Source organism: Protopterus annectens, chromosome 3.part1 (genome assembly GCF_019279795.1).
Source record: "Protopterus annectens isolate FY-2018-M chromosome 3.part1, PAN1.0, whole genome shotgun sequence".
Lineage (NCBI taxonomy): Eukaryota > Metazoa > Chordata > Ceratodontiformes > Protopteridae > Protopterus > Protopterus annectens.
The window spans coordinates 1,752,815,811-1,752,829,933 of record NC_056732.1 but is presented as its reverse complement, the minus strand read 5'-3'; the positions used below and the strand labels follow the sequence as shown (position 1 = coordinate 1,752,829,933).

At 34.5% G+C, this 14,123-nt stretch overlaps 1 protein-coding gene across 1 annotated transcript in view; it reads left to right on the top strand.

Annotated features, from left to right (window-relative positions):
• Positions 1-14,123, top strand: part of LOC122798660 (gastrula zinc finger protein XlCGF57.1-like) — a 165,626-nt gene that overhangs the window by 61,626 nt on the left and 89,877 nt on the right. The window contains exon 3 of the mRNA XM_044067747.1: positions 6,390-6,510. Coding sequence (XP_043923682.1) covers positions 6,435-6,510 — 76 coding nt within the window. The 5' untranslated portion in view covers positions 6,390-6,434. The remainder of the gene's footprint in view (positions 1-6,389; positions 6,511-14,123) is intronic.

Genomic DNA, 14,123 nt, shown 5'->3' with positions numbered 1-14,123 from the left:
GCTGGTGTATGCAGACAATGTCACACAATAAGCAGACTCTGGAGGGGAACCTCATCAAATAGGAAAGGGGAATGCAAAACTGAAGCCTTATGGGATGAAAGTGAGCATGGCCAAGAATGTTTCCATGGCAGCAAATGTATGAAATCGAAAGAAGCAGACAACTGAGAGAGAAGCAGAGTAGTGGAACTGGTTAATGGCTTCAGGTAAACAGCTTTAGGTATCTCGGAGGGGTGGTTAAAGAGAAGGGGAATCTAGATAAGGGAGTCAAAGCTAGAATCAGAGGTGCAATAGCCAACTGGCACAGAGTGTACAGGGTAGTGTGTGGCAGAAGAATGGCAAAGGAGATGAAATTTGAGGTGCATAAAACAGTGGTGCAAGCAGTGCCTCTGTGTGGCACAGAAACCTGGGCAGTGAATGCACAGCAGATGAGAAAGCTAGAAGTGGTAAGTGCTTGAGATGTGTGGTAGGATGTGCACTGTTGAACAGCTAAGAAATCAGGACATCAGAGCAGAAGCCAAAGCAGCCTCAGTTGTAGAGAAGTTCAAGTAGAACAGATGATTCTGGCTCAGTAACAGGTGCAGGAAAGCAGGAGCTGATATGTTGAAGAACATTTGGGAGAGATGGGAAAAAACAAGGATGTCCAGCCAGTATAGGACACAGTGCATGAGAGAAGATGTGTGACAGACATGAGGTAGGAGAGTGGCACTGAATTTGGAGAGGGTGTTGAAAGTTGGAACAACTGACCTAATGTAGAAATTCTGGGGGAGGGGGTTGGTTGATGATGCTGCTGATGCAGAAATCCTTATTGTTCTCCCTCATTCTGTTGGCTAGTTTAGTGATGAATGAAGCTTTGCTTCATTTCATTGTTTTAGTAAGCTGTTTTTGAATGGGGTTCACACTAGCCTTGTTGCCCTGGGTTGGGTAATGTTTGAAGGTTTTGCATGCACTTTTCTTGTGATATAATAATTTGATGATTTTGTAACACAACCATATATGTTTACTACAGAATTTCCCACTATATATTTGTATGATGGGAAGTAATTTGTTGATGCAGTTAAAATGTTGTAAATGGCTATGAATCATGATTTTACAGAGAATACAGGTCAGGCTGGTCTAAAACTGTCTGGATCTGTTGTGTTCCCTTGCCTTTTGTAAATCAGTACTACTGCTGCCTTTCACCACAGGTTAGGGATGTTTCCACATGCTAATCTTTTTAACAGGCTGATGTATGTTTAGGTAGGTTTTTCTTCACCATAGAAAACCAATGTTTTTCCTGCCCCATGGAATTTCGGATTCAATTTTGTGTGTGACAGTAGTTATCATAAAGAAATTATAACTCCCTTTGAAGATTATGTTCTTTATAGACTATAGATTCAATTTGTGAAGTTGCCAGATGACCAGTTTGTTATTTATGAATAATGTTAGTTTTCTAACTTTTCCATTTCAATTTTCTGATGTAATTTAAAGAAAACCTTGTTGTTGTTTTCCATTTTTGTGACCAAGTTGATTGGATCTTGAGGATTTAATAAGAAAAATAAAGTTTCTGTACTTCATTTATTCTTGTTTTGGATGATTTGTATAATTGCTGAAAGCTTAGGCTCTCCTTTTCACATTTACCTTTTGATTCAATGGAGTTGAAGTTACAAGTGTACATAAAAGTGTACATTTGTACCTCACCAGCAACTGCTTGCAAATGAAGACATTAATAATATCATTAAGTAATAACCAGTCAGTGGGTGTGGGTATATGAGGATTTACCCATAGCTGGCATGGTTTGATCACAAGGGCGAAGCCCGAGTGTTTAAACAAAGACATCCGTGACTAAATACTCATATACCCACACCCATGAGTCAGTTATTGCAATTATACAATGACATTATTTAAGAAAGAAATTGCTTACCTATCTTCAGTAATGTATTTGTATAATGGCACCATGTGTTCATCCACATTGTTTCCTGTACTTCCACTTTTGTTGATGCACAGCACATGTGCACGGGACTTCCATTCCCCATGTTTGCCACAGTATGTCAGTGCTGTTCAGTAGAAGCACTGCACAAAACAGGATTTCCATTGCCCTTTTGTTTTTTTTTTACTACACAACTTGGACAGCTCAGAGTTATGAGAGTCTACCAAGACAGTGGAGAAATACAAGGAAAATTGGGTATGTTTCTTTAGTTTTGCAGAATGTACCTGTTTTTCTTGTATTTAGTCTGTTCTCCATATACAACTCTCAACCTCTTAGCTCAAGAAATGAGGGCAAAGCCTTAAACAGGGGACAAAGGCCCCAAAATAGGAGCAGATTGTGCTCAAACTTAGAAAGCTGCTAGAATAACAAGATTTGTGTTTGTGTGCATTGTCTGAAGAGCAGACTGTAAATGTTGCTTTTACAAACTTAAAAAGCTGCTGGAATAACAGGATTTGTGTTAGCCTGTGTTGTCTGAAGGTTATAACGTCTGAAACTCAAATGCTTGTCATTACTTAGTGATTTCACTCTTCGCTGAGTTGTCAGAAAATGATAAATTTTCTAAGGAACAGACTGAAAATATGAGGCGAAAATCTATACAGCTGAGAAGTATGGCTTCATATCATATATGAATAGAAGAAGGTCTAGCTACTCAATGGTAGTTTAGTGGCCGGACTTTTTTGTATTCGTATATGCTCGATTTATAACTGGTACGCTGGTTGGTCTGCCCAATCATGATGCTTGTTTTTGAATACTAATGACTCTTCATTGTGTAGTAGAAGTTATTATTTGTATACTGATGAGGTTTTTATGGTCACTGAGCATATCTTTGTATGTTTTCATTATTGTATCAGAGTTTCCATTGGTAAAATCCTAGGAGTAATTTGTTTTATTTAATCTTACTATCAACTTAATGATGAAGTTATAATGACCTTTGCTGTTTAATATGGGCATAACAACTTTGAGGAGAAGAAAGATGCTAGGTGCCTTAGTACGTTATCTAAGCTACTGACTTTCCTAGTTGCATTTCATTCTATTTGTTCTATTACAAGCCCTGTGCATTCTTTCTTAAGGACAATGTTGTGCTGAGCTAGAACCAACCTTCCCTCATACCCAAGGAAATTTCAGGCCTCTCCTTTAATTATCGTGTACATTTTCCTATGTTTTATGTCAGCTGTTATAACAAGAGGGAAGTGATTCTACACAGGTAGGGCACTATATGATAAAGGGATACAAGACTTTTACTTCCACTTTGTCTCCTTTATGCTTAGAAAGCAGGGTGCAGCTAAAATGATTAAGAAACTGCTTCACTTTCTTAGACAGTCATCATTGCAAGAGCTTGACTAACCAAGTCTGGGGATTATCTCTCTCTCCAATGGGACACCTGCAAAATGCATCATCACAAAGTATTTATAAGGTAACAGCATTAACTTTTGTTTGCACTTCCTTCAAGCATTTCAGGTTGGATATCCAGTCTACAATTAGAGCTGGTTTTGCCTTTGATGCCTGAAAGGCTTGCTTTAGAGTGACACCTATCTCTGGAATGAGGGATCGTATTGCTGTACAACTGCTCATGTTGTGGGGACCTGGTGCATCAGTGATCCTCGTGATGAACAGAATGTAGTTGTTGGATGGTGCTCACTGTAATTGTAACATTTCAAATGACAGGCTCGTTGCTGCAGTAGGAATTCCCACAGTTCTGTTCCCTTGTATTTCCTTATATTTCTTGCCATCCTTTCCCCTGAGGTAAGGCAGATTTCAACAGCTGTACAAGAAGGGCTGATCTTTGAGCACCATCTTGCATTCATACAACTTGGATTTTTTGCTTTATGTCTTTAGTGGAATTTATTTCTGCATTTTTCTGTTACGATGGTGAGGAGATGATATTCCTTTAGCCTTAGGTAGTATGGTTTCCACAATTTCTTGGTCTATGGTTTAATAATTCCCTGAGGATTTAGCTTATGTGTTGGTGGCTAGCAAGGTGTGTTTGTTTTTTTCTGGGTAGGACCCCATCCACCCTCCCAGAATGTGGTCAGGGACTCGTGCACAGTTGGTGGTGATATCGAGCCCCAAAGGGAATAGAAGGAAATGCAGGTTATTTCCCCCCTTATTATTGAGTTTCCAGCAGATGCCTTTAGTGTGGGAGGTAGACTTGCAGCACTTTGAGAACATGTGACTGCTTTAGAAGTGTTGTCATACTCGTGCTTTACGAATAAGATGCAGCTGTGAGAACATGTGACTGCTTTAGAAGTGTTGTCATATTCGTGCTTTACAAATAAGATGCAGCTGTGAGAACATGTGACTGCTTTAGAAGTGTTGTCATACTCGTGCTTTACGAATAACATGTGGCTGTGAGAACATGTGACTGCTTTAGAAGTGTTGTCATACTCGTGCTTTACGAATAAGATGTAGCTGTGAGAACATGTGACTGCTTTAGAAGTGTTGTCATACTCGTGCTTTACGAATAAGATGCAGCTGTGAGAACATGTGACTGCTTTAGAAGTGTTGTCATACTCGTGCTTTACGAATAAGATGCAGCTGTGAGAACATGTGACTGATTTAGAATTGTTGCCATACTCGTGCTTTACGAATAAGATGCAGCTGTGAGAACATGTGACTGATTTAGAAGTGTTGTCATACTCGTGCTTTACGAATAAGATGCAGCTGTGAGAACATGTGACTGTTTTAGGAGTGTTGTCATACTCGTGCTTTACGAATAAGATGCAGCTGTGATCCTTTTATTCAGACAGCTACAGTTAAGGGGAACCTTCATACAAGTGTACTTCATGCTTTATTTTAAAATGCTTGGCTATGCAATATTTTTTATTGCTTCTAAAACATAATCTATTCAAACCTTGTACTCTTATATTCTCATGGGTAATTCTTAGGCATGTGATCCAGGAGAACACTGAGAAGCATAGCCCATTTTCCTGACTGTCTAGTTAAGTGACTTGCTCAAAGTCTCAGAATAAGCCAATGGAAGCTGAGGAAACTGAACCATGGACTACAGGAAGCAGCTTGTTAACAGCTCATTGTATCAGTCCTCTGCACTAACTGCCAGACTTACATCTTCTTGATTATTTCTGAAAATGAGCAGTGCTTTGTCCAGTCTACCTGCCATAATGCATGAATAAATAAACAAGTCAGCGGCCCCATCCAGACATGTAGCAATCTCTCACACTTACTGTGTCCCATCTCAACATGTGATGAAAAGTTAATAATTTATCCACTTTATGTCATTTTGTTCTGACCTAATCACATCCCATCCCTCAGCATGTTGTCATTTCTGTCAGGGAGCCCTTTCATTTGTACTCAAACATGCGTTTTTCCTTCTTTACACATACTGATGTCTCATTTACCCTCTTCTTCATATCCAGCTTTTCAATCCTGATCGTGTCCCATTCTATCAAGTCAGGCAATGATCTAATACAGTCATCTCTCATGTCATCCCAACACATACTGGCAATGTCAGTGAGTGAACCAATGTCTTATCCCAACTTCCCAGGCTTACTGTGCCATATCCTATCCTGTGAACAAACCCATTTGTCACCTTTTCAAATGGATGATGTCATATCCTACCACTTGCTGATAAGTCTTGCAGTTGAGTCAGCTCCTGGGCTAGCTGTCACTGGGCAGCCTTGTATACATCATGTTTTTTTTTTTCCAAGTTCTCCAAATACTGCTAATACTTCTGGAATTATTTTCATGACCTAGTGGAATCATTGTCTTGTTTTGGGGACTTTATGATGCTGATAACTAGACTGTGGCACAAAGTTCCTGTTCAAGAACATGGGAGTATAGACAGAACAAGGTGAAAATCAGTTAAAAATGTAACAGAACTATGGATGTAGCAGTTCTCAAACCACAGCTTACACTTAGAAGTTTAGGACTTGAGCCGGGCTGGTCAATGCAAATAGTTCATGCCTTTTGTTGTAATGAGAAATACGTAGGCACTGGAAGAAAGTGCCTATTAATTAGTCATTCTCAGAAGGTACGGACATGTAGGGAAAAACAAGGTACAGATATGGAAGAGCTGTAGACAAGTAAGGGTAGTGATGATCACGTCAAGATAGAGAACCCAAATGTACAGCAATGTTAGAATCTGAAAGTATAGTAATGTGAGAGAGCCTGTATGTACTCTAATGTGAGAGAACCTGAATGTACATTAGTGTGAGTAGAGAGAGTAGTTCTTCATCCACTGTAGTTACCACTTTTCATCTGTGATTTCTGAAACAGTATTCTGGCCAGTGTGTTCTTTAGATTGTGCTGACCATTCTTCATGCTTGGTTTTTGATGGAATGTTCTATTCATTGTGTTATTTTCACTGTGTTTTGGTTCTGAATGGATATATGACTGCACATACATTGTAGTCATCATGGCAAAGACTGTTTTAAACTATAAAATCTTTGCTTACTTCATTGTACAGGTTATAACATCCCACTAGAGCATCTTCTGTTTCTGATTAACAAAGATGATGAGGTTCCATCAGGAGCTACAGAAGGAGGAGGGATTGTTCCAGAAGTCACTTCCTGATGCCACCTTCAGCAGTAAGTACAGGATGCGATTGCATACAGGTTTTTTCATACTTGGGGTTAAGGATGAATTAAGAAGATGGATGAGTGTGTTGACTGGTCAACTTGTCTTCTAAAATACCCCTGGCCAAAGATAGGTAATCTTGTCCTAAAATTGACTGGGTCCTGGTCTTAACACACACAGGCATTAAGGTTTAGATTACATTTGTATAGCCTATTTTTGAAATTATTATTCAGGTCTGAAGAGGGAGGTTTACTGATCAGAAATAACAGCCAATTTGCTGGAATTACAAACAAGAATTGATGCATTGAAATTAGACATTCAGAAGGGAAAGGCAAATTTGAAAAATGAACTAGATGAAATAAATAAGAAATATTCTGAGACACTGCATCATAAGACAATAGTTAATCTAGAGAAGATTAAACTGTGTTCCTATTCAATGAATCCCAAGAATCAGAAAAGAATAGCTAATAGAACTAAAAAAATTATAAAAGCAAATCAGATAAAGGAAATATACGTAAAGAACAACAAAGCAGGATCCACCAAAAACAATTTATTGCAAACTCTCTCTCTGACGTCTCGGCATAAGCCTTCAAGGAGTACAAATGAAATGAAACACTACACACATATATATATACCACAATAATTAATCAATTAACACAATTAAACAATTAACAAATATAAAATGCTAGAAATTAGTTTAACAGCATTTTCCAGTTAAAATCTTCATTTAAGCCATTAGGAAATAAAGTTTTAAATTTTAAAATATATACAGATTCTTTATGCAATAACATTTGCTTTATATTCAAATTACTATATTTACAATCCTGTATCTGCTCTAAAACTGTAGCTTGTAATTCTTTAAAATCACCATTGTGAAATTCCAAAAAATGCATGGCTACAGGGCTTTCTTCTTTTTTATTAATGATATCCCTGATATGTTCCAAGAGCCTTACTTTGAAGGCTCTCTTGGTTTCTCCTATATAAAACTTCCTACAAGGACAACAAAGAGCATAAATAACTTTATCAGAATTACAATAAAAATAATTTTTTGTTCTAAAAGGAATCTTATTAATATACTCAAAATATGGAACCACAAATCTGCAAGCTTTGCATTTACCACATTGGTGAGTCCCTCTGCTGTCAATATTGTATATTGCAGTATCACATGAAAAGCTAAATTTGCTTTTCACTAATATATCTTTAATACTTCTTCCCTTGCGATAAGAAAACTTTAAGTCCACATTTAACCATGTCTTAACATTGCTCAAAGAGCATAAGTAATTCCAAAATTGAAAAATTATTTTAATAAACTCAGTGGTGAAACACCCATACATAGTGACAAAATACATTGTCTCTTTCTCTTCTGGCATATTATTCAGAGTTGTTAAACTACCAAACTTATTACAAGTCCTAGTATATCTATTTCCATTTTCTGTATATCCACAGAATTTTCTATAACTGTCCTCTAATATAGCACCCTGGTAGCCTCTTTTAGAAAATGAGTTATACAACAAATTTAATTCCCTATAAAATATTTCATTGCTGTTACATAATCTGGAAATGCGAAGCATTTCACCATATGGTAGAGAATTAATGGTATGAGGAAGATGACCACTTAAACCATGTACATATTGAGTGGCTCCTACAAATTTCCTATTTACTGAGGTAACAAGCTTATGACCACTGGAGATGTCAAGTATAACATCAAGAAAAGGAAGACAAGTGTCTATGCTTAGGCCATCAAACTGTAAAAAGAACCTGTTGGAGTTTAGGTCTGCAAAGAATTGATGAACCAGGACCTGTTCACCTTCTACCAAAAAATCAAGTCGTCCACGTATCTAAAGTACTTGATGACATTTTTATGAAAAAATTCATGTCTATATATACACTCCAATTCAAACAGTCCCATAGCTAAGTTTGCATACATGGGGGCAAAGGCAGCCCCCATTGCAGTGCCCTGTTTCTGATGGTATAACATGTTATTAAATTCAAAAAATTATTTGTTAAAGAAAACTGCGTCAACACCACTATAAATTCAGTAACAGGAGAATCACCCAAAAAAAATCTAATAGCCTCAATGCCAAATCTATGGCTGATATTTGTGTAAAGGCTTTTTACATCAATGGTTACCCAAAACATATGTTTGTTCCATTTAACATCTCTAATTTTGTTCAAAAAATCAAACACATCAGTCAGAAAAGAAGGCAGTGCATTGACATATGGTACAAAAAAGTTATGTAAAAAAATGCCCAAATTATGCAAAGAATACTTCCGCCCTGAAACAATAGGTCTTCCAGAAGGCTTCAATAAATTTTTGTGTATCTTGGGCAATATACATACCAGACACTAGGAAAAAAGTATCCGACTTAGAAGGGATACTAGAAGCATTTAAGCTATATTTTCATAAAGCTAATACCCAAAAAGAAAAATAGAATCACAAAACATATTAAAGTCTTTCTTTAGATGACATAAAATTAATAGACAGACCAATTACAATGACTGAGCTCAAATGCCAAATTACTAACTTAAAACTAAACAAAGCACCTGGCACAGATAATATGATTCCAGAGATGTTTAAACTTCTAACCAAAGAAGCCTTAGTAATATTACTGAAAGTGTTTACATTAGTAAAAGAGGGTAAAAACACTCTTTCTTCTTGGAAATACACCATAATATCCAGACAAAAATGCAAGTGAATGTTTTCTTACATACCTGTATCTTTTTTAAATTTTGACTATAAAATGTTTATGGCAATACATGCAGCCAGAATTAAACGGGTACTCCCATTCTTAATAGATGAAGACCAAACTCGCTTTATAAAAGACAGAAACACATATGATAATATTAAAAGAATCCTCTCCTTAATAGATTACATTAGTTTTACAATAGTTAATCTAGATATAAACAGTGCCTTTGATTCTGTTCACTGGGATTATCTTTGGTTATTTTTAGAAGAATATAGCTTTTCAAAAATATTATATTATTAATTCAGTCGCTCTATGAAAAATCTTTAGCTTACATAAAGATTGGATAATGTTTTTTCCAAATCGGTCGAAGTTACCAAAAGCACAAAACAGGGATGCATGTTGTCTCCTTTTTTATTTGCCATAGTTATTGAGCCATTTGCAAACTGTAATCAGGAAAACAAAAATATCAGAGGCATTCAACTTGATCATAGCCTGGAAATGAAGGTAGAGTTGTTTGAAGATCATATTCTACTTACCTTAAAAGATGATGAAGCCTGACTAAAAACTTGACTTAACACAACTGAATATTTCCAAAGATTCTCAGGCCCAAAATTTAATGAAAATAAGACATGGCTATTAGTTATGAACTCTAATAAGAAAGACTTAGGTAATGATTTTTCTAAATATATAACTGTTGACAATAAAATCTAATACTTAGGGGTCACACTAACAGATGAATTAGACAAAATAATCACAATAAATTATATTAACATCCTAAACAATTAGTCTCTTATACATGAATGGAACAAGTTCTTTATTACAATAGAAGACGTTATATACAACCAAAATAATTATTTTTCAAAATATTATATTTCATACAAGCTCTTTCTCTGCCTCCCCCCCAAACCTCACATAAAACAATTCAATAACCTGATGTTAAACTTCTTATTTTATCTTAATAAGCCCAAACTAGCTATGAATCATCATTTAAGTGATTGGGAAGAGGGAGGTATAAATCTTCCAGATATAGAAATATATGTATTGTCATCTATTAACAAACAATCTCATTATGGATAAATAACACTTATTCTGCCAGATGGAGGCAACCACAGGAAAAAATATGGTTACAGTCAAGTTTTAATTTACCATTACAATTTACAGAATTTTTTATTTTATTTTTTATTTTACATTTGTTGACCGGGCTAGTCTAACTGGATATATGTCCATTTTCAGTAGAGGCCCGGGGAGAAAAGCTCCACATAAGCAAAACTTACAACTTCAGGTACAGATAAATAATTCTGTAACAACTTAAGGTACAGTACTATTTTGAGCTGAAGAATAGACATTTTACATAGAAAAATATTATTATAAAAGGAGCAGAGGATAAGAAACAGAGCAACAAACTATTTTAAAGTGGCACACAAGAAAGAGAGGTGAAGAAAAAAACACAAATAAATATAGCAGCTCAAGGAGCAGTATTTAGCAGAGAGTTATACTATTTATTTTATAGTAGTATAGCAACTTAAGGGAAGCATGTAGTAGGAAGTATAAAGACAGGTTATATGGATGTTTTTATGTGATAAAAAGATTACTGCTGCTAGCTAAGCAAGTAAACAATTAGAAAAAGTTTACGTGAATGCAACTGTTACAAAGACTAAAAAGGTAAAGTTGAGACTACTGTCTAAGGCATGGAGAGAGTAGGAATCAATTGCAAATGGTAATGTGGGAAGGCTACAGAGAAAGTGGTGGTAAGATTAGTCTGGGATACTACATGGGCATAACCAGTGGTTACAAAGGTGTTGTTTGAGTTATTTTTTGAACATTTTTACTGAGGAGAGAGATGAGTGTTCATAGGGAAGGAGGTTCCAGGATTTGCCAACAGTGTTGACGAACAGAGAGTCACTGGCCTTATTTTTGGATTTGACTGTGGATACCAGTACTTTATTGGCTGAGCGAAGGGTTGTCAAATTACTATAGGGGGTAAGAAGGCTAGTAAATATAGGAGAATTTTTTGGAAGATAGAGGATATTAATTGGTAGCAAACAATTTTCTTTTGTTAATAAGAGAACATTTTGTAGAAAGTAAACATAAACATATAAATTCTAAATTCATAAAAAAAATCTTAAATGGTTATAAAACAGCCATGAATAGAAATCCCAACATAAAAGCTTGGTCATTCTTGTTAAACCCTATGGCATGTACATAAAATTGTATTAAAACCTTTGATATAAACATAATCAAGTCACTTAAGAAACAAATTGATTAATTACCAGATTCTGTGAAAGTTCTAACAGTGGAAAAAATGTGAAGTAAATTTGACCTAGGTGATGACATATGGCTAAGTATACAAGATATCATGCAGCATATATTAAACAGACTAGACACAGTGCAGTTAACAGGCAGCATATATTAAATGGACTAGACACAGTGCAGTTAACAATTAGGCAAAATGTAGCTAAATTCAGAGTGTACAGTCTTTTTTTTCAAAACAGGTTTATTGTTTTAACATATAAGAGAAATATCATAACAATTTTATACAATTAATTAAAAATAGGTATTATTATAATATTCAACAAAACAACTAAAGTATTTACAAAGACATCCACTACAATCAGATCAATTAATTAAACTAAAATACCGTGCTATTGAAATTAGAATTTTTTTAACAAATTTTGTAAATTATCCCATACAATATAATAAGATGTTTTTCTAGTTGTTCTTGTCCTAATTGTGTTTATTTCCATATGGCACACTATATTCATAACATTTTTAAATTCATTGAACAAAGGAGGTGTATCTGAAATCCAATTTCTAGTTATTATTTTCCTAGCCACTGCTAGAATAGACCATAACAAGGGAAGCTTAACCTTTTTAACACTTTGAGGTACAGGTGTGTTGAATAATATAAGAGATTTAGAAATAATGAAATTATCTCTAAAAAGAGCCTGCAAAAATTCATTAATTGACTTCCAGTATTCTTTCAATTTTATACAGTCATAAAACATATGAGCCCAGTCAGCATTAATTTCTACATTACATCTCTTACATAAATTATCTTTATTATTTATTTTATTCATCATCAAAGGTGTATAAAAAGATCTATGTAAAAATGTCCATGTATAAAGTCTCCAGACAATGGAAGACGTAGTTCTATAAGCAGATTCCAATATATATTGTTAATCTTGTTGATTTGGTGGGTCCCCATTAATAGAAGTGAAATAATTCCAGTATGAATCTACACTGTAAAGTTTCTTGTCTGATAAAGGTAAACTTTCATACATACATAAAATTATCAGAAACTTTATGTTGTAAATTTAATATCAAGTAATCAATCAGTGTTGGAATAGATTCTTTAACTGTTATAGACATTAGATCTATTTTATTAATGAGATGTTGTCTAAAGGTCTAAACCTCTAACCAGCAAGTTTCTCTTAGATCAAATTCTTGTTTTAAGAAATCTAGATTTTTAACTTTATTATCAGATATCAACTGATACCAGTACTTTAGATCATTATCTATAGCTAAATGAGTTCCTTCAGAAGTAGATGACAAAAGCATACCCTGAGTATACATTATAGGGAATACAATAAAATTCCATTCCCTATACTTAGGGTGCATGAATATAAAGTTACGATAGCTAATAATAATATTTAATGGGTAACAAACCATATGTTTAGGTGTAATAGGTGAAGTACAAAATTCCTTTAGTAACCATAACATGGAGTTATTTACAATCATATTTTTATGTGTTAAGGAGATTTTCATGAAGTGCATACTAATTAGCTCCCAATAATCTTTCCATTTTGCGACATATGACTGATCTATTAATAAAGTAATAACTTTTACAGTAGAAGAGATAGTATATAAATTAAAGTCTGGAAAAGAAATACGGGGTTGAGACCAGCTATTAGTATGTTTCTTTAATGCAATCCTAGGTCTATTAGGTGCCCATAGGAAATTTAACATTAGTGTATTCAGTTTCTTGATAATTATTTTTGTAGGTGGAAGTATTATTGATTGTATTAAGTATAAAATCTTGGGGAATATTATCATTTTAATAATTGTAAGTCTCTCCTCCATAGTAAAAAACATATTATTCCAGGTATTAAAAAGATTTTGTATATTAAGAAAACAGATATTATAATTATTATATATAATAGAGTTAATATCTTTTGATAGTATTATACCTAAATAAGTTATCTGACCTGAATTGGGTACATATTTAGTAAAATCACTAATGAGAATATTTTTTCGTGTATATATAGGTAGTATTTTAGTTTTTTCTTCATTGAATATTAAACCAGAAATACTCTTAAAATTCATCATTTTATCAAATAGAGATTGCATAGAAGAATTAGATCCTGCTGATGTAATTAGAACATCATCTGCAAAAAGTTGAATTTTGGATGTTGTATTTTCATCTATTTCAAAACCCTCTATGTCAGTACTGTTTCTGATCAAATTAGCCCAAGGCTCCATTACTAAAGTGAATAATAGTGGAGAAAGTGGACATCCTTGTTTTGTACCTTTAAGAATGAGTATTTTTTGTGAAACATATGTTCCTACCTTAATATAAGCCAATGTTCCTTTGTATAAATGCTCAATTAGATTTACAAATGCATCTGAGAAGTTTGTGCACTTCAGTAAGGTAAACAGATAGTCCCAACTTACTGAATCAAATGCTGAACTTATATCAAGACTAATAAGTGTTAAATCTTTCTTTTTCCTATTTGCAAAATCAATTAATGTTAAAGTTCTTCTTATATTATCAAAAGTATTTCTATTTACAATGAAGCCTGTCTGATCTATATCTATAATGCCGGGAATGATTGTCTTCAATCTATCAGCAAAAATACTCATAAACATTTTATAATCAACATTAAGTAATGAGATGGCCCAATATGAAGAACATCTAGTTGGATCTTTATTAGGTTTTA